The sequence below is a fragment of the Sus scrofa genome, chromosome 5, assembly GCF_000003025.6.
Source record: "Sus scrofa isolate TJ Tabasco breed Duroc chromosome 5, Sscrofa11.1, whole genome shotgun sequence".
NCBI classification, from domain to species: Eukaryota; Metazoa; Chordata; class Mammalia; order Artiodactyla; family Suidae; genus Sus; species Sus scrofa.
In genome coordinates this window covers 32564455-32584628 of record NC_010447.5, presented here as the reverse complement: position 1 = coordinate 32584628, position 20174 = coordinate 32564455, and the positions used below count along the sequence as shown (strand labels likewise).

The 20174-nt window shown below is 40.7% G+C and overlaps 1 protein-coding gene across 1 annotated transcript; it reads left to right on the top strand.

Annotated features, from left to right (window-relative positions):
• Positions 1351 to 16440, top strand: IL26 (interleukin 26). The gene is made up of 5 exons (XM_005663966.3): positions 1351 to 1587; positions 1673 to 1729; positions 1902 to 2036; positions 16057 to 16122; positions 16213 to 16440. The coding sequence occupies exons 1-5, from the start codon at positions 1417 to 1419 to the stop codon at positions 16297 to 16299; spliced, it is 516 nt and encodes a 171-aa protein (XP_005664023.1). The 5' UTR covers positions 1351 to 1416; the 3' UTR covers positions 16300 to 16440.

Genomic DNA, 20174 nt, shown 5'->3' with positions numbered 1-20174 from the left:
TTTGTTTGTTTGTTTTGTCTTCCTAGGGCCACACCTGCAGCATATGGAAGTTCCCAGGCTGGGGGTCAAACTGGAGCTGCACCTGCAGGCCTACACCATAGCTCATGGCAACGGTGGATCCTTAACCCACTGAGTGAGGCCAAGGACCAAACCCGAGTCCTCATGGATATCAGTTGGATTCTTTCCCGCTGAGCCATAAGGGGAACTCTCGAATCTGACTAGTTTTGGTGGATCTCTTGCAACCAGATTCCTAGGATTAACTTGCCTGGGTTGACCATGGCTCCATCCATCCTGGTCGCCAAAGTGACCTAGCTCTGCTTCTCGGTCTATGGCTCTGAGCTTGTCCACTTCTTATCCTGGGGCTGCTACGCCAAAGAAACTATACTATTGCCATGGAAGAACTGGGACAGAGTTGAGAAGAGGAGTCCACGGAGCATCTGCTTTCATGCATAGCCCCCTTGTACCAAGCACTGTTCTTTGTATAGGCAGATCCTTGATAAAAATTTGTTAAAGTAATGCATTAAAAAACAAAGCAGTTATAGCAGCATCTTATGATGTGGAAAGGGAAATACTATTCAACTAATATTGAACATACTTCTTCTTTACATGAGACACCATGGTAGGTGCTGAGGATTCAAAGATGAGAAGGTACGGAGTTTGCACTCTCCTGGAAGTCTAGAGTTAGAGGAAAAGATGAGAGATGATAGGAAACTATTAAATTGTAGGTATTAATCCTGGATCCAGGTTCAAAACATGTTAAATATATTGGGGGAGGTACAATTTCTGAGCTGGAAAAATTCTTGAGAACAACTGGAAAACTTTTCTCTTGGGTCCTAATGCTGGGCTACAGAACGATGGCTTCTGAGGGAAGAAGGGGGGAGCCCGGTGAAGGATCTGGCACAGGATAAATGTCAAACCTATATGAGGTCATGAGCAGGTGACCTGGGGCTTCTCATTGTACCCTTTGGTTAAATTTTTCTGCGATACTGGTTCGAAAAGGAGTTTTTTTTTTTTTTTCCATATTGGGAATTAAAAAAAAAAAATCACATGGTCTCCTGGAGGTCAGGCTATTTTATTGGCATGGCATGACTGTTAAAATAATGAAGTCTGTTGTAATATGCAGCTGAAGTTCTGAATTCTTTTTGGAAACAGGGCCCCAACTTTACCGGTAAATTTGAGCTTTTGCTTAATGTCACAGATGGTGTGGTCAACCTTTTTTGATTATGAAGCAAGCTCTAAAAATAGAGACCAACCAAAGTGATCTTCCTCTCTATAAACTGTAAGTTATCTTTCACAGCATCTCATTGGAGATGTGACCTTGAGGGCTCAAGTAAGTAGGTTATCCTCTCATCTAACCGACATGAGTAACTGTCTGGCTGCTGTGAGTGATAGGAGCCCAGAGCAGTGTAGCGGGAAATGCAGGTGAATTGCATTTTGAGGTCTGGGTTGCTGTTTGTCACTCTGTCTCTTGCCATTGCCAGGCGCAAGCAATCTTCCTTCGCCGAAAGTTGTTACCCAAGAGGAACACTGTCCCAAGCTGTTGATACACTCTATGTCAAGGCAGCAAGGCTCAAGGCAACCATCCCAGTAAGTATTAGCCTCTGCTTAGAACGAGGACGTAAGGGTCATTTGAAATTCTGGATAAAATGTATTTCTCTTTGCTTTATTGCAGGAAGATCGCATTAAAAATATACAATTATTAAAAAAGAAAACAAAAAAGCTATTTATGGTAAGCCAGAGGTTCTCCTGCTTTCTCACGTATCTACCTGTTGGATGCTTTTTTCTTTGCATTTTAATTTTTCCAGATGACCATAAAGTATTGATCAAGGGCATATTTCAGGGTCATTTTACAAAGTCTACTCATGGTTTACCTCCTGCAATTGATTATATCTTATTTATAGAAAAACTGCAGATTCCAAGAACAGCTTCTGTCTTTCTTCATGGAAGATGTTTTTGGTCGACTCCAATTACAAGCGTGCAAGGAAACAGACTTTGTGGAAGACTTTCACAGCCTCAGGCAGAAATTGAGCCGCTGTGTAAGTATGCACAGCAAATACGGTGAGTTTGATCCTAACACTCTATCTAGAAAACAGCATGAAGGAAGTGGTTTTCACCCCAAAGGATGAGTAAATGGATTTGCACCCCAAAGGGTGAGTAATTGCTGGCCTGTAATCCAAATGGAGAGTCTATCACCAGGGAAACAGTCTCAAATAACCCTGCATCACTCCTGACGCCACAATGTATTGTTTCTTAAGGAATGATGTATAAAGCACATTGGTGAGAGCTAAAATAATGTGGAATGCTCCTCCAGTATATATTTAATTTTTCAAAGGATTCTTTCTTTGTATGATTCCCAAGTAATTCATCATTCAACACATATTTCTTAAGCACCAACTATTTGCCAAGCACCGTTATTCCAGGATGTTGTTTTCCTTCTTTCTTTCCTTCCTTCCTCTCGCGCTCTCTTTCTCTCCCCACTCCCTCTCTTTCTGTCCCATATTGATAAAAGCTTTTAGATGGACTTTTTCTTACTTTGGCAAGTTTTTAGAGTTGTACCTTTATAAAGCCAAGTCTTGGTCAAAACTTTTTTAAACAGTGTGCCTTTGGTACCTAAATTATTTGATGCTGCAGTCCGGTCACTGTCACCGTACTAATTATTACTTTCTAAGCAGCGTGGAACTAATTGAGCAAGTAAAAATGATCACAGTTCTATAAAAATATTCACAGTATGAAAGACCAGTGCAGAAAAACAAAACAAAGCAAAATAAAACCAAGCCAGGATCTGCACAGTATAAGTTGGCTTACCTCTGTGGGAGGTGTTGAATCTTTCCTGTGACATTGTTTGGGCTCCAAGGGTGCTCTCTCCAGCCTCCTACGGATGTACTTGCAGCTGGTACAAAGGGAGGGTAGTGATGACAATTCCAGTCCTTGGGCTGGCAGAAGAAAGCGAGATTTCTGCCCTTGGGCATCAGGTTCACGGAGACTTAAACGCTGGGCAGATGAAAGTGGATTTTTATACTTTAAGAGTCAGGACATCTTTTTCTTGTGGTCCAAGAAACTGCTCAGTAACACAAGTCCAAGCCTATAGTGCAGAGGCATTTTTATGAGGGGGAGCTGGTCAGTGAGGTAAAACAATTCAACAAATTTATGTTCTCTTTGGTTAGTTTATGTTTAAATCACGTTCTTGTTTGGGACTTGGGTTGCATAGCTTTCCATGAACTCTCATAGACCACTGAAATAACAACAAAGATAACAATTACACACTGGTACCTCTCAGCAGAACATAGAGAGAATGTCTGGGCCAGTTCTCTTGCCCAAAATAATTAGTGGAAAGATCATCACTCATCTTTGCTTAATTCTATATTTAACTTATAAGGTTATATTATTAAGACAGTGAATATTATAGTCTCAAATTTAAGTTGAACAATTATATAGTTTTTTCTTTTCTTTTTTTTTTTTTTTTAGGGCTGCACCTGCAGCATATGGAGGTTCCCAGGCTAGGGGTCTAATTGGAGCTGTAGCCACCGGCCTATGCCAGAGCCACAGCAACGCGGGATCCCAGCTGCGTCTACAACCAACACCACAGCCCACGGCAATGCCGGATCATTAACCCACTGAGCAAGGCCAGGGATCGAACTCGCAATCTCATGGTTCCTAGTCGGATTCGTTAACCACTGCGCCACCTCCCACTTTTTAAGAAGTCTCTTCCGTTTCTCTTTTGGCTAGCATCCTTGGTTCCTCGATGTAGGTGCTATTTTTTTTTTTTTTTTTTTTTTTGCTCTAGGCATCCGATTTAATGTAATGTTATTCTAAATGAAGTCTGTGAATGATGGTGAGGCACTAGAAATCCTTGCCTAATACGGTACAGCACAGTATATTTGGACACCTGGAACTCCCAAAAGCCACATCTGTTTTTACCTTTGATTTGGTTTCTTTAGCTCAAATACCTAGAGAGAACACAAACCAAGCTGTGTTCTAGAAGAAAAACTTACAAAAAATAGAGTTGTCTAAGAACTCTAGCTTTTCTTGATTTGTTTTGATAGAAGTTATTTCCCAAAGGAACCTTGATCTGTCAAGAGATGCTTCCTTCATGGGGGCGGGTCACAGAAGGATGGGAGCAGCTTGATACCTCGCGAGCTTGTTACTGGCTTTCCAAAGCGGCTGGCTCCCCCTGATGGCCAAATATGAACACAACACCCAGTAACTACCCGCGAGCGCCCCCTTCCTCTGGGCTTTCCTACCTTCTTACATTCTCTCACCTCAAATTGACCTTAAACTTCAGTTAATTTGTCTCCCAAACTGAGTTTATATGCTGGAGTAAACCAGCCACTTCTCTGAAACCGTGAAAAAGAAAGTCATAGGATTAGCCTGAGCTTTAGAAAGTCTCAGACTTTGCTTTAGGGAAATAGGTTTAATTTTAATAATAGGCCTTGCATTTAAACTTTCTGTCAATTTTATAATTTGGGCCACAGTAGCTGGTATCTATTTAATATAAATTTACTGAGCATTTGCTCTATGTGGAATTCTACATTAGCGGTTAGGGCAGAGTTTAGCAGGGAGAAGTTATAAAATGTGAAGCAGGCGACATTAATTTACAAGCAATCTTTTCTTCTTTTTTTTGACCATTAGCTTTAATTCAGGGAGAGAGAGCTGGGGGCAACCTTCCTAAGCAGAAGCAGCTGGGCCTTCACCAGATGTGTAATTATCATATTGCTTCTCTTTTCCCCCCTTCATTCTAGGGACCTCAGGCTATAATTAATTCTTGAATATGGCAATAAATCAAAACTTTGCAAATTACAGAAAACATTTCTCACCCTTCTAAAGGCTCTACTGGTTGTTTTAAAGCTTTCCTCTTTCATACTGTGTTTCTAACCTCCTGAAACCTGGGCAGACTCTCCAGGAATTTATTCTGAAACTAAATCCATGTTTCAGTCTAGAGAATTTGGAGTTAAAAAATAAAAATAAAACCAGAAATACCATCTACCGCCCAATCAAGGTCATCTAGGGCTTTTTTGTTTTTGTTTTGTAATTGGATGCAGACATCCCTCAGTGAGGTGATTCTGAGTCAAGAATGACCCTCCAGGAGTTCCCGTGGTGGCTCAGTGGGTTATGAATCTGACTAATATCCATGAGGATTTGGTTTGATCCTTGACCTTGCTCAGTGGGTTACGCTCAGTGGGTTAAGGATCCAGCGTTGCTGTGAGCTGCAGTGTGGGTTCCAAAAAGCGGTTGGGATCCGCTTTGCTGTGGCTGTGGTGTGGGCAGGCAGCTGCAGCTCCGATTGGACCCCTAGCCTGGAAACCTCCATATGTAGTGGGTGCGGCCCTAAAAAAAAAAAAAATGAAAGAATGACCCTCCACTGCAAAAGTCAAATGGGTCACTCTCTACAGGGCTGTCATTTCTAGTTTTTCTTTCAACCTCTTCCCTTTGTCCCCCTGTTCCTGCAGATGGAAATGCTTCCTGTAGTTACTACATCTATGTTCTTTCTCTTTTAGTTACTAGTTAACAACTCTGTATCTAATTAATTATTCTTTTAAAGAATTAATGAATATAGTCATTGAAGGTATTCATATTCATGAAGAATGTTCCCATAAAGAATACTTCAGGAAAAAAATTACTTAGAAAGTAATTTAAAGGATGTGTCCATGAAGAGTCTTCGAAAAAGAACATTTTAATAAGAAAATACTAAAGAGGAAAATAATTTAATCAGAAAAGATTAATGATGAAAATATTCATGAGAATGTTGCTCATCTTTCCTCTCTGCTTCTCTGGTTGGACTACTCTGAGATGAAGTATTTTCTTAATCGAAAAGGGACACTAAATATAGTCAATATATAAACAGCCAGTACATAGAAAATAATTTACACTTTTTGTATTTCCCCTGTGGTCCTTGCTATTTGGGTCTATTGTGGGAAAACTGAGTAACACAGACTTTGCCCCTAGGAGTTTTGTTGTGTGTGTGTGTGTGTGTGTGTGCGCGCATGCACCTGCATCTTGGTGGAGGCTTTTAGGAGGAAGGAAAGGGAAGGCAAGGTAACTTCACAAACAATTATAACAAGAGGAAAAAAGGAAAAGTATTGAGAGTTCCCTCCATGGCACAGTGGAAACGAATCCGACTAGGAATCATGAGGTTGCGGGTTCCATCCCTGGCCTTGCTCAGTGGGTTAAGGATCTGGTGTTGCCAGCGAGCTGTGGTGTAGGTCGCAGACACGGCTTGGATCTGGCCATAGCTCCTATTCAATCTCTAGCCTGGGAACCTCCATTTGCTGTGGGTGCAGTCCTAAAAAGCAAAAAAAAAAAAAAAAAGGAAAAGCATCATAACAACAGGACCAGCATAGCTCTAGGGTTTCAGAGCAGAAATACTTGAGTGTGGATGGAGCAGGAGAGGTTCCAGGAAGGAGGGACTTTTCAAGGGGCCCTGAGCTCTACAGGATCCATTTCTGCAGAACATTGATATATTTCAAAATTGGTCCAAGGCTCCTTCCAGGATTGGGAAAGAGGAGGAAATGGCCTAGCCTCTGTTTCCAGGACCCAGAACTCTAGAAAAATGCTTTGGTTCCTGTGATCCTATAGGCTAAATAGGATTCTAAGGGGGTGATGGAAAAAACAACAACAACAACAACAATTCCAGTTAACTTACATACAGAATTTGGGCATATAGTCCATTTGCTTAATGTGTCCACTTAATTGGTACTGAATTTATGTCCATCATAAGCAATGGTGTGTGCTTTTCTGAAAAAAATCCCCCTCAGAACTTGTAACTAGCAACAACAGCAAAACATATGATATTGATTGCTTTCTAAAACTTAGATAATCCAATAATTATTATATTTTATTTCTTTTTAGGGCTGTACCTGCAACATATGGAAGTTTCTGGGCTAGGGGTCGAATCTAAGCTGCCAGCCTACACCACAGGCACAGCAACAGGATCTGAGCTGCATCTGTGACCTACACACAGCTCACAATGCCAGATCCTTAACCTACTGAGTGAGGCCTGGGATCAAACCTGCATCCTCATGGATACTAGTCGGGTTCTTAACCCACTGAACCATGACAGGAATGCCAATAATTATTTATTTTTTATATCGATAATTGGAGAAGATAGTAAGGATTCCTACAGCCTCTTATAAATTATTACTTTGTATAATATTTCATATTTTTAAATATTCTGATTCTATGTGGATGTTTTGTTTCTGGTGACACTTTTTAATGCACACTCAGAATTAAAAAATCACCCTGCTAATGATACAGAGATATTTAATTTGTGATAATAAAATTTTTCATATCATCATCCCTATTTTATAAATAGTATTTGGCTTTGGGTAAATTTGTTGATTATATGTTGAAATAGGTGGATTGTTCACTTATCAAAAGCAAAGTATTAAATTCTCTCTTTAACAGTGGACTTCTTTGGCATCAGGAACATTATGGTTATGGAACTTTTATAATTTCAGTGATGGAATACTGATGTAATTTATTACCAAATCTCATTACTTTGTAAGTATAACCTGGGTTATATCTGCATTATTCTTGGTGGAGGTGGTTTTGTGTCACTAGAGGAAAAACTTAAAAACTAAGTTTAGTACAATCAGGAACTAGATAATGGATCACATGTCAACAGCTAGAGTTGATCAGTATTTTTTCCCATTTTGTAGTTCCCATGGAACTCTAAGATTACTGGCTATAAAGAATGGTACCAGGAGTTCCCGTCGTGGCGCAGTGGTTAACGAATCCGACTGGGAACCATGAGGTTGTGGGTTCGGTCCCTGCCCTTGCTCAGTGGGTTAACGATCCAGTGTTGCCGTGAGCTGTGGTGTAGGTTGCAGAAGCGGCTCGGATCCCGCGTTGCTGTGGCTCTGGCGTAGGCCGGTGGCTGCAGCTCCAATTCAACCCCTAGCCTGGGAACCTCCATATGCCGAGGGAGCAGCCCAAGAAATAGCAAAAAGACAAAAAAAAAAAAAAAATGGTACCACTCTTTTGACATTATTGTCACCAATCAACCATAGTGCATGTCTATGCTTTAGATTTCTTAGTTCAAAATTTAAATGCAAAGTTAAAATGTCCATGGCAGGTAAACAGTCCTGTTCTCTCACCCAATTAATTTTTTTTTCTAGGTAACATTGTACCATGTATTACTATATGATGAAGGCAAAGAAATAAATAATTGTCTGCACTTTGAGGGTTTGTGGATCTATAGTTGATGGGTAGCCATTGAGTGTCTGAGACCAAGCGTTTTCCTCCCTTCCTTCTTTCATTCCTTTCTTCTTCCTGCCTCCCTCCCTCACCTCTTCTTTCCCCAAACTTATTTTCAGAATATTTCATGTGCCTGCCCCAAGTCCATTTGTTAAATAGCCAACTTACCAAATGACCAACTTTTTGAATCCATCGTTTCTTTTATTTACTTGGCTTTAGGTGACTGGCTTTTGTCTTCTTATGGAAGAATTCCTTCGTTTTAAGAAATATTCTAATTTGTTTCAGTTCCAGATTCCTGACTTTGGAATTGGAAACTGAGTAGCAGAGAGAAGGAGGCTGGGGAAATAAAGAAGGGTCATCAAAACTGAATCTTTTTCAACTTGCATAATTCTTATGCATACATTAACATGAATATATTCTTTCATATTGGAAGAAAATGCATTTTTAAGAATTTTCCAAAGTCAAGAACACGTTTTTGTGTATGCACCAATTTTAGTATCAGAGAGAGGTTAATTGCTGTAACAAATACTTCCACGAATTTTAATGTTTTCAAATTTTAGAACTTTATTTCTTTTTATGTTTTTTGGCCACTTCTGTGGCATGCAGAAATTCCAGGGCCAGGGATTGAACCTGAGCCACAGCAGTGACAATGCTTAACTGCTAGGCCACCAGAAAATTCCCCGAACTTTATTTCTTACCTAAAATTCTAGTTGGAATTTTTCTGGATGAGATTACTTTTCTCCAAATCATGAATCAGAGATCCAGGCATTTTCCATGTTGTAGCTTTGCCATTCTCTAGGCCTTTTGCATTTAGTCAGGTGGAGGGGGGTGAGAGGGGGAAGCAGCCATATCAGCTTCTTACAAGCCATGCTCCTCCAATTCACATATCATTCTGTTCACATTCTAAGGGCAAGATCTAATCACATAGCCACAACAACTGCAAGGAATCCTGGGAAATGTAGTCTAGCTTATGATTAGAAAGAAGAGGAAAGAAATTTTAGCCAATAATTAGCAGTCTCCGCCATAATTATTCAAGAATTTTTCAATATACTATTTATACTATTTATGACCATGGACCTGCTTAGCTTATAGGGTGCCCTTGTGCAAAGTAGAAAAATGAGCTAACCTTGCATGAGCATGTTCCAGTGAATGGAACATTCTTAAACTGGGCACAGTGGTGTAGGATGGTTCATCACTTTAGTCAATAATTTTTTTTTCTTATTAGTGTATTTTTCTCAATGAGTAAGAAGGGAACTGAAATAGACAAAAAGTGATGTTCTGGAGACAAAATGAAAACTCAGTCAGTTGAAACTGGCTAAAAGAAACAAGTTGATTTTGTGAAATGACTTTTTGCAAGTTGGTTTATAGCAGTCTGGCTTAATTCTACATTTTCCTGGTTCTGTGCTATGCACTAGGGTAAGAAAGGCTGGCACGATTTGATCCTTGCTCTCTAGAGCTTGTACTTAGTGTTATTGAGTGTATCAATTACTTCATCCCTTTTTCATTGCCAGGGAGTATTCCATTATAATGATATACCACAACTTATCTATTCATCTATTGAAGTTTATTTGTCTTCTTTTCTTTCAACTTTCGCTATCACAAATAAACCACTATTAATATTCATATACGAGTCTTTGTTTGGGTAGATATTTTCATTTCTCTTGGGTAGAGTCCTAAGACTAGAATGACTGGATCATAGTTTCAGTGTACATTGAACTAAGGAACAGCCAAACTGTTTTCCAAAATGATTGGATCATTTTATAGTTCTACCATTAGTGTGTGGGACTTTAAATTGCTCAGTATTCTTGCTATCACATGGTATTGTCAATGTTTAAAAATGTTAGCTTGTCTAGTTGCAGTGTAATGGTATCACATTTTGTTTTCAACTTGCATTTCCACAATCATTAATGACATTGCATAACTCTTGATTGACCTATTTATAATCTATACATTGTCTTTGGTGAAGTGTCTGTTCAATCGTTTCGCCCATTTTTTTAAAAATGGATTTTTTTTCATGCCTCATCTATTACAAATAGTGTTGCTATTAACATAGGGGTGCACGTATCTTTTAAAATTAGAGTTTTGTCTGGATATATGCCCAGGAATGAGCTTTCTGGATCATATGGAAACTCCATTTTTAGTTTTCTGAGGAACCTCCATCCTGTTCTCCATAGTGGCCCCAGCAATTTATATTCCCACCAACAGTGTAGGAGGGCTCCATTTCCTCCACACCCTCTCCTGCATTTGTCTTTAACGTATTTTGTAGTGCAGTTCTACTGGGGATGGATACATTCCGTTTTTTTAATGTCAGAAAGAAATCTTTATTTCCTTTTTATTTTTGAAATACAATTTTTTCTGAATACAGAATTTGGGGTTGATAGTTCTTTATCTTCAGTACTTAATGGTGTCACTCTACTGTCTTTCAGACTTGTTTCTGACAAGAAATCTGCTCTCATTCTTTGTTCTTATGTCATGTCTTTTTTTTTCAGCTTTTTCTTTTTAAAGATTTCCTCTTTATTACTTGTTTTAAGCAATTTATTTATAATGTGAATTGGTGTCGTTTTCATCATGTTTCTTGTACTTGGAATTAATTGAAATTCTTACATTTGTGAGTTTATAGTTTTCATTAAATTTGGAAATTTTTTATCCATTTTTTTTTCAGAAAAAAATTTCTGTACCTCCTTCTATCCTATTCTTTAAAAAATTTAATTAATTAATTTTTCTGTGTCTTTTTTTTGTCCATGTCCATGGCGTGAGGAAGTTGCCTGGCCAGGGAGCGAACCTGTGCCATAACAGTGACCTGAGCCTCAGTAGTAACTATGCAGGACCCTTAAATGCTAGGCCATTAGGGAGCTCCCTATCTTGAACTTCTAATTTCATATACATTAGGCCATAGGCAATTGTTCCACAGCTCACTGATTCTGTGTTGTTTTTATTCTCCATTGTTTCATTGTGTATAGTTTCTACTGCTACATCTTCAAGTTTAGGTATTTTATTCTGCATTGTCTAATCTACTTTAGTCCCATTCAGTATATTTTTTCAACTTTGACATTGTAGCTTTTTATCTCTAGAAGTCTAAACTTGGTCTTTTTTTTATATTTTCCCTTTTCTTACTTAACATGATCAGTTTTCCCTTTAGCTCTATTTTTTTTTTTTGTCTTTTTGCCATTTCTTGGGCCACTCCTGTGGCATATGGAGGTTCCCAGGCTAGGGGTCTAATCAGAGCTGTAGCTGCCGGCCGGGGCCACAGCAACGCAGGATCCAAGCCGAGTCTGCAACCTACACCACAGCTCACAGCAATGCCGGAATCCTTAACCCACTGAGCAAGGCCAGGGATTGAACACAAAACCTCATGGTTCCTAGTTGGATTCGTTAACCACTGCGCCACAATGGGAATGCCTCCTTTAGCTTTTAGAATGTAATATATGGCCTCTATTTCTATGTTAGCAGTCATTGGTTATTATTGTTTAGATCTATTAATTCATAAAACATTGCAAAATAGTGCTTTTAAAATTATAGTGTATCTTTATTTATAAGAGGGGGTAATTCTGTAAAGAGAACCTGCCCCTTACTAACTATCTGAACTATCTGGCTGTCCTGAGGGAACTTATTGTATAAGAAAGGCAGAATAAATATGTAATTCTTCTTTTTTTTATTTACCAGTTTTCAATATAAAGAATTGACTTTCTAACATTATTCAAAGGTAATCAATGAGTTGTTATTTTCTCTTAGTTTCATTATTAAATCATGGACTTAAATTATTTTTCCTTTTTGAGGGGTCTTTCTGATTTTTCTAACCTACCTGCCTTTGGGTTTCTTTATAAGTCCACTAAGACTGGCATCTTGAGTCACCCTTAAGATACAGCATTACAATAATTTTCATGACCTCAAGGTCTGGAATCCCAGTAACACAGTATTTGAATGTCATCTCATTGTTTCTAGGAATTTTGCAGCACCTAATAAAATGGTATATATTTTAATTAGTCTGATTCAGGTGGTATAATCATTTAAAGAGAATAAGTTATTGGGAGTTCCCATCAGTGGCTCAGTGGTTAATGGATCTGACCAGGAAACATGAGGTTGCGGGTTCGATCCCTGGCCTTGCTCGGTGGGTTAAGGATCTGGCGTTGCTGTGAGCTGTGGTGTAGCATGCAGACACAGCTTGGATCTGGTGTTGCTGTGGCTGTGGTGTAGGCCAGTGGCTACAGCTCTGATTGGACCCCTAGCCTGAGAACCTCCATATGCCATGGGAGGGGCCCTAGAAGGCAAAAAGACAAAAAAAAAAAAAAAAAAGAAAAGAAAAGAAGTTATGGGTAATATAAATGTCTTTATTTTTAATCCTAGTTAGTCATGGTATTTGCTTAATTGGTATTTGGAACATCAGTATATGTGAGAAGGCATTTTAGAGATTCTTACAGAACTCAAATACTCTGACTTGACAGTTGCTTAATTGAATTCAAAAAACAATTTGCCAAATTGCTGGTGATCAAAGTTGAAACTGAAAAAAAATTACACTATTTTTCAAGATTTCATTTATTTTAATTAACATTTTGAAAACCAGAATAGTAATTGGCAATTAGCATGCTCCATTTCTTTATATGATTTTATGTAATTAATTTTAAAGTCTGATAAGCCTTGGCAAATAGAATATTTGTGTCTCCATTTCTTGTAGTGTGTTTGATAAGTAATTTGTATTATCTCAGTTGCAACTAGATTATCAAGTTGGAAAGCACTGCCAATTATTCATCTTTGTATTTTTGAATATTTTAAAAATTGCAATTGGTTAAACTGATTAAAAACAGAAGTAGGAAGTGAGAACAACCCTGTTTTATTCTTTCATTTTATTAAAAGTCCTAAACCTATTTTAAACAATACCAATAATCTCATCTGTGTTTGTTGGGAAAATGAAATATATCAAAGGGTCTAGAATATAATAGTTCCTTTTTTTTTTTTTTTTTGTCTTTTTGCCTTTTCTAGGGCTGTTCCCATGGCATATGGAGGTTCCCAGGCTAGGGGTCCAGTCGGAGCTGTAGCCACCTGCTTACGCCAGAACCACAGCAATGCCAGATCCAAGCCGCATCTGTGACCTACACCACAGCTCACAGCAACACTGGATCCTTAACCCACCGAGGGAGGCCAGGAATTGAACCCACATCCTCATGGATCCTAATCCGGTTCATTAATCTCTGAGCCACAAAGGGAACTCCTAAACTATTATAAACCAGTGGGCTTTGTGAACCTCAAAGCCACAAGCTGATGCTTGCATTTCATTCATTGATTCATTCATTTAACAAACACTCATTGAGTATTTCATATTGCTGAACACTATTCCAGATGCTGAGGATTCAACTAAAAATTGACGGATAGTACCTCTTTCTGTACAGAATTCCTTGAGAGTGCTCTCAGACAGTTCAGGAGCTCTCAGATTGTGAGAGGTGTCGTGAAGGGAGCAAACAAGAGGATGCCGAGGGCTGGAGGTTGGGAGCCAGTCTCTGGTTATTCCAGCCCTACTAATAAATTGCCTCTAGTCGAGATTGTATCTGCTTCAGCTGAGTGTGTCAAATCATTCAGCTATTCTTAGAATAAAACTGCTGACCCTTCGGTGTACATTCTATTTTCAGCAAATGCAACTATCTGCTGAAATAAAAGATAAAGGAAATCATTCTTTTACAGATTCCTCTTTCTGGGGAAAGCAATCTGAACCATGGCAGTAAAATCAGACTGTCCTACTAGGTCTGTAGGCATATTTACTCAGTGAAGACAATGCAAACCTTGTGCATCAGATCTTTGCTGGGGGTCATTTATAGTAAATGGCACTCAAGGTGCCAGAAAGCATCCCATAAACTTACATGACTCTAGTGACAACAGTGACACTATGAAGTGATTTGTGTTGTTTTGCTTTTTGCCAAATCTTGTTTTTCTCCTTTTCTACTCTCCTTGCTCTTCTTAGGGAGCATTTTGTGTCTGTCGCTTTTCTGCACCTCATGAAAGCCCCTTTCACAAGGAGAATCCCTTTCTTTCAGCACAGGGTCTGACCTGAAGGTGGAGTCCCCATTTGGACCGAGTCATGACAATGTCACCACGTTTAGACCCCTGCAACAGCATTCAGGAGATAGCTGTCAGATCATTTCAGTTATTTGCTCTTGATAAGAGAATAGCCTGAATGTTCCCTCTGCCCATGGTGTCCTGGTCTAAAGGGACCTGTCAGTTGATGGTGGCTGTATTCTCCTTGTTTTAATAGGTGTTGTCATTTAGCTGCTTCCATTCCTCAAGTTTTTTTTTTTTTGGTTTGTTTTTTTGCCTTTTCTAGGGCCGCACCGGTGGCACATGGAGGTTCCCAGGCTAAGGGTCTAATCGGAGCTGTAGCCACCGGCCTACGCCAGAGCCACAGCAATGCAGGATCTGAGCTGCGTCTGTGACCTACACCTCAGCTCACAGCAACGCTGGATCCTTAACCCACTGAGCAAGGCCAGGGATCGAACCCGCAACCTCATGGTTCCTAGTCGGATTTGTTAACCACTGAGCCACGACGGGAACTCCATTCCTTGAGTTTTAATGACATGTTATCTTTGTTGACATGCCGACACTATTTCATCAAGAGGACGGGACATCCTGGGACATCTTGGTCCTCGGTTTCCTTTTACATAAATGGAGAAGAATTGAACCATACCATTTCCTTGGTCTATTCCATGCTAAGGTTTTATGAGTAAAAGCTAAACAGACAAATTAGACATTTTCACCTTTTTCTTCCCTTCCCTTTTCTCTAATTAACGCTCTGGGAATTTGTGGGAGAACAAAGGAGCATGAGGAATTTCCTCCTACTTGACTCCTAGCTGAGTCCTGTGCTCAGACAGAGTTTGAAAACTCACTCCTCCAAAGAGACTGACATTTTCCCCCAGCCCGGCTACGAACTATCATCTCATGATATTAGTTTGCTCCTCCTCCTAATTTAGAAACTTAATCTCCTGGTGCTTCCTTCTGGCAATGAACCTCTGAATATTGCACCATGCAATGAATGTATGTAAGAGCCAGGGCGGTTTTTCAAAACGTGAGCGTCTTCCTGCCGTTGCCACGTCTCCCATGCTTCCACATCTCTCTTGTTCATTTGCTCCAGTCATGCTTTCTTCACTTTCTGGAAACTCAGGACCACTTCATACCTCTCGCTTTACCTGAGTTATTCCCTCCTGTGCATCCTACCCAAACCCTTCTTTTCTCCCTTCATGTCGCCATATTGCTGGCTCCTTCTCCTTTTTCAATTTTTGTTTTGTTTTTTGTCTTTGTGGGGCTGCACCCATGGCGTATAGAGGTTCCCAGGCTAGGGGTCCAGTTGGAGCTGCAGTCGCCGGCCTACACCACAGCCACGGAGGATCCCAGCCATATCTGCAACCTACACCACAGCTCATGGCAATGCCAGATGCTTAACCCACTGAGCAAGGCCAGGGATTGAACCCGAATCCTCACGGATACAAGTCAGGTTTGTTAACTGATAAGCCACAATGGGAACTCCCACTTATATTATCCTTTTTCAGATCCTGATTTAAATGTGTTTCCTCAAAAGAACGCTCTTTGCCCACACAACTTAAAGGAGGTCATTCTTGTGAGGCCCTATCATGGAGTCTTGGGCATCATAAACACAGCTTTAATTGTACTTTTCATTGTAATTTCAATTTTATATTTACTTTCTTATCATCTTCCCCATGAAATTGTCAGCTCTGTGAGGACAGAGACAAGGTGCTGTTTATTGGCCAGGGCATATCACACTCAGCATGCTACACCTGCTCAAAGCATGTTGGCGGAGGGGATGATAGAGTATTATTGGTACTTCTTCAACAGTATTATCCATATTTACTGCTGATTTCTTAGATTTCCTGTGCTTCATCGCCCAGAGAGATGAAATCCATTACCAGGATGAAAAGAATCTTTTATGGGGTAAGTATTCCAAATTCTTCTTTTTGAATACTCTTTTTTTTTTTTAAGTATGGAAGATTTCTGCTTTTAATATTTCTACTCTATCTGCAGATTGGAAACAAAGGAATCTACAAAGCCATCAGTGAACTAGATATTCTTCTTTCCTGGATTAAGCAATTCCTGGAAAGCTTTAAGTAATGCAAGAAACCAAGTGGATTGATGTGATTATTATTTTGAAATACAATGAGAACTACCAGAAATCAATTTATAGTAGTGTATTTCTTTTTTTTTTTTTGTCTTTTTCTAGGGCTGCACCTGCGACATATGGAGGTTCCCAGGTTAGGGGTCTAATTGGGGCTGTAGCCACAGCAACACGGGATCCAAGCCGCTTCTGCAACCTACACCACAGCTCACGGCAACGCCGGATCCTTAACCCACTGAGCAAGGTCAGGGATCGAACCTTGCAACCTCATCGTTCCTGGTCGGATTTGTTAACCATTGAGCCACAATGGGAACTCCAGTATAGTAGTGTATTTCTTTAAAAAATTTTTTTTTCGTAGTTATTAACAGCAAGTTAGAGGAGTCCAAAGAGACTGGAGAAATTTAACATAATAAAACTTTGGATTTAGGCAAATTTTTCTCTATTTGCTTTCTTCCTGAATATATTTTGTCATTCCCAAGTGCCTTGCATAAATTTAATCTAAAGGTGTATAACCAGAATTAAATCATGTAATGTTTGTAGATAGAAAACAACAGACTTCTGGGATACAGTATGATGTTATTGAGACTCACATAGATGCCATGTACATGATTATCGGCTATTTAAGGGCTTGATTATTATTAATTATGCCTATTGTAATCATAGCCCCTAACAGATTTTGCTTTTAATGAAATAAACTGTGTTTCTTTCCTCTGGATATCCTTTCCTGGACAGCATGCTAGTAGAATTTCATTGAGTACAAGGGGTAACGACCAGGTCAGATCAAGCAGGACACACAGTTAAACTAACTGCTTGGAATGGTTTACTAGGAAAGCTGTTGACAGATAACCCAAGCTCAAAGACTAGTTACCAAGTAACCAAGTTGAAATGATGCTGAAAATTGATTATGCTCCTTCTAGGTGCCATGCAATTAAGAAAGTTGGTAGAGGCCTCCCTCTCATAAACGTCTGAAGGCAGCTCAGATTCCACCACAGGAAACTTTCCACACTATCTAAAAAAACCTTACTGCTCAGCCAGCCCTTCAGCTGAATGACGAATATGGCCTGATCATTATTTTGCATTAAACAAACCTTGCTTCCGCATAGTAGGCGTGGGCAGTTTCAGGCAGCAATTTGTGTGCCGGCCAGTTAGATTCCACAGAGCATCCAGCTCACACAGACAACACCAGGCCTTGGTGTTTTGTGTTAGGAATGGGGGGAGGGGGTTCCCGAAGGTCTTTGTGAATTTTCTCCTTGGCACCTCTTCTCTTCCTTGCTTTCCCACCAGTCAGTTCTTTCCAATCTCACGGTCATTAGTCTACTCACTTGGGACTACTCCCTTTTGGTTTATTTCGTATTCCAAAACGGCCTCTTTGTTCCCTGCCCTTCTTCAATCTTCCCCATCAACATCCTGGGGCCCACGTCTCATCTCTCCTGGGGACCCTGTTATTAGACGAATGCACAGAAAGAGAAAGACATAGGGAGTGGAGGGGATTGGCGATGGGGAGACTGGAAGACTCTCTTCATTTCATGCTGTTGATTTCGGGCTTCTCAGTATAGGCCCCTGAGCCATCAGTCCTGGAATCTACTGCTGGCTCTCCCTTGACCTAAGAGGCAGTGATGCTCCCACAGCCTTTCATTGCCCCACTTTTAGGGCCCTCAGTGTTTTCCAGGAACAGAGACCCTTACAGTCAAGTTTGTGCTCCCCTGCACAGAGCCTGGGGTCTCCAGTCTTGGTTACAAACCATTCTTAGGCTGTCCCATCACTTAGGGACCCCAGGCATCAGAGGAACTGTGAAATATTCATTTGCCCATCAGCCAACTTGAGGTCCTTAGGGATAAAATTTCACTTGTGTTCTCCAATACTTTGGGGTGATCAAATACAATTTTTTTTGGCCACACCTGTGGCATGTGGAAGTTCCTGGGCCAGGGATCAAACCCACGCCACAGCAGTGACCGGAGCCACAGCAATGACAATTCTGGATCCTTAACCCATGGTGCCACCAGGGAACTCCGAACTCAATGTTGTTATTTGTTTGATTGCTTCCCAAATTCTTTTGTTTGCCCAGAACAACCAAAAAGCTGCTAAACTCAGTCAGAAGAACCACAGTAATTTAAACATCATCACTGAGCAAAAATCCAACATCTACCTGCAGGTGACTATTCACAAACAATTTTTCTTTCATTTTCCTTTTTTTGAGAGTTAATTTTATTTATTTTTTTTTCACTTTTTAAAGTTTTATTGATGTATAGTTGGTTTACAATGTTGTGGTAATTTCTGCCGTACCACAAAGTGATTCTGTTATGCATATACAGAGATCCATTCTTTTTCAGATCCTTTTCCCACATAGATTATTACAGATTAATTGGGTAGAGTTCCCTGTGCTATACAGCAGGTCCCTGTTAGTCTGTCATTCCCAAACTTTTTTCAAAATGCAGAAAAAAATCCTGGCTTGAATAAAGACTGGTCTTTTGAAAAGACAGTTAAGAAGAGAGAAGCTGATGTCCTTGCACGCAGAGAGGAAAGCATGTTTGATGGGGTCGCTGTGGGCTCAGGGTGAAAGCTTCTCTCTGGTTATAGGGCCCACTCTCGACTTTACCAGAACCAGAGATGGTTACATTTTGGGAAATGGCTGCATACCCCCAAATATCTACAAGATGCTTTGTAACCCCCCCAAGCCATTTAGCAGTGGCGGGGGCGGGGGGGGGGGAGAGAGATGCCTTCTGGCAGATCCCTCCTAGAGACTACATTTCCTATTGAAATGTTTTGTCTGTCAGCATATAATTAGAGCTTGGGGTATTGAATCTGCTGTCAGCACAGGGTAGAGCAGAAGGAGCCTGAGGACCAGCGAGCAGCCTAGAGTGGTGAAAAGAGTTCGCAGGTAGGAGTTCCCGTCATGGTGCAGTGGTTAACGAATCTGACTAGGAACCATGAGGTTGCGGGTTCGGTCCCTGGCCTTGCTCAGTGGGTTAAGGATCTGGCATTGCCGTGAGCTGTGGTGTAGGTTGCAGACACAGCTCGGATCCCGCATTGCTGTGGCTTTGGCGTAGGCTGGCATCAACAGCTCCGATTGGACCCCTAGCCTGGGAACCTCCATTACCTCCATATGCCGCGGGAGCGGCCCAACAAATGGCAAAAGACAAAAAAAAAAAAAAAGAGCTCGCAGTGTAGTCAAGAGAACTGACTAGTCCCAACTCCCTTCAGGTCTCTGCTTACATAGTCTGAGGGTTGTCCATAGAAAACATCAACCTTCTCCCTCGTCACTTGTCTCTAAACCACTTCTCTCTCACTGGTCTGCTTCTTCGTCTTCTTCTTTTTTTTTTTTAGTGCTGCACCCATGGCATATGGAAGTTCCCAGGCTAGAGGTTGAAACAGAACTGCAGCTGCTGGCCACAGTCACAGCCACAGCCACAGCAACAGCAACACTAGATCTGAGCCTTGTCTGCAATCTACACCACAGCTCTTGGCAACACCAGATCCTTAACCCACTGAGCAGGGCCAGGAATCTAACCCTCATCCTCATGGATAATAGATTCGTTACTACTGAGCCACAGTGGGAACTCCTTCATGGGTCTGCTTCCATTGACTTTATTTGTTTGTAATTTTTTAGTGCTGCACCCGAGGGCATATGGAGGTTCCCAGGCTAGAGGTCTAATCGGAGCTGCAGCTGCTGGCCTACATCACAGCTCATGGCCACACCAGATCCAAGCTGCATCTGTGACCTACACCACAGCTCATGGCCACAGCAGGTCCTTAGCCCACTGAGCCAGGCTAGGGATCATACTGGCATCTTCATGGATACTAGTTGGGTTCGTTACCACTGAGCCACAACAGGAACTCCTATGGACTCGTTTGTTTATTGATTGTCTCCACC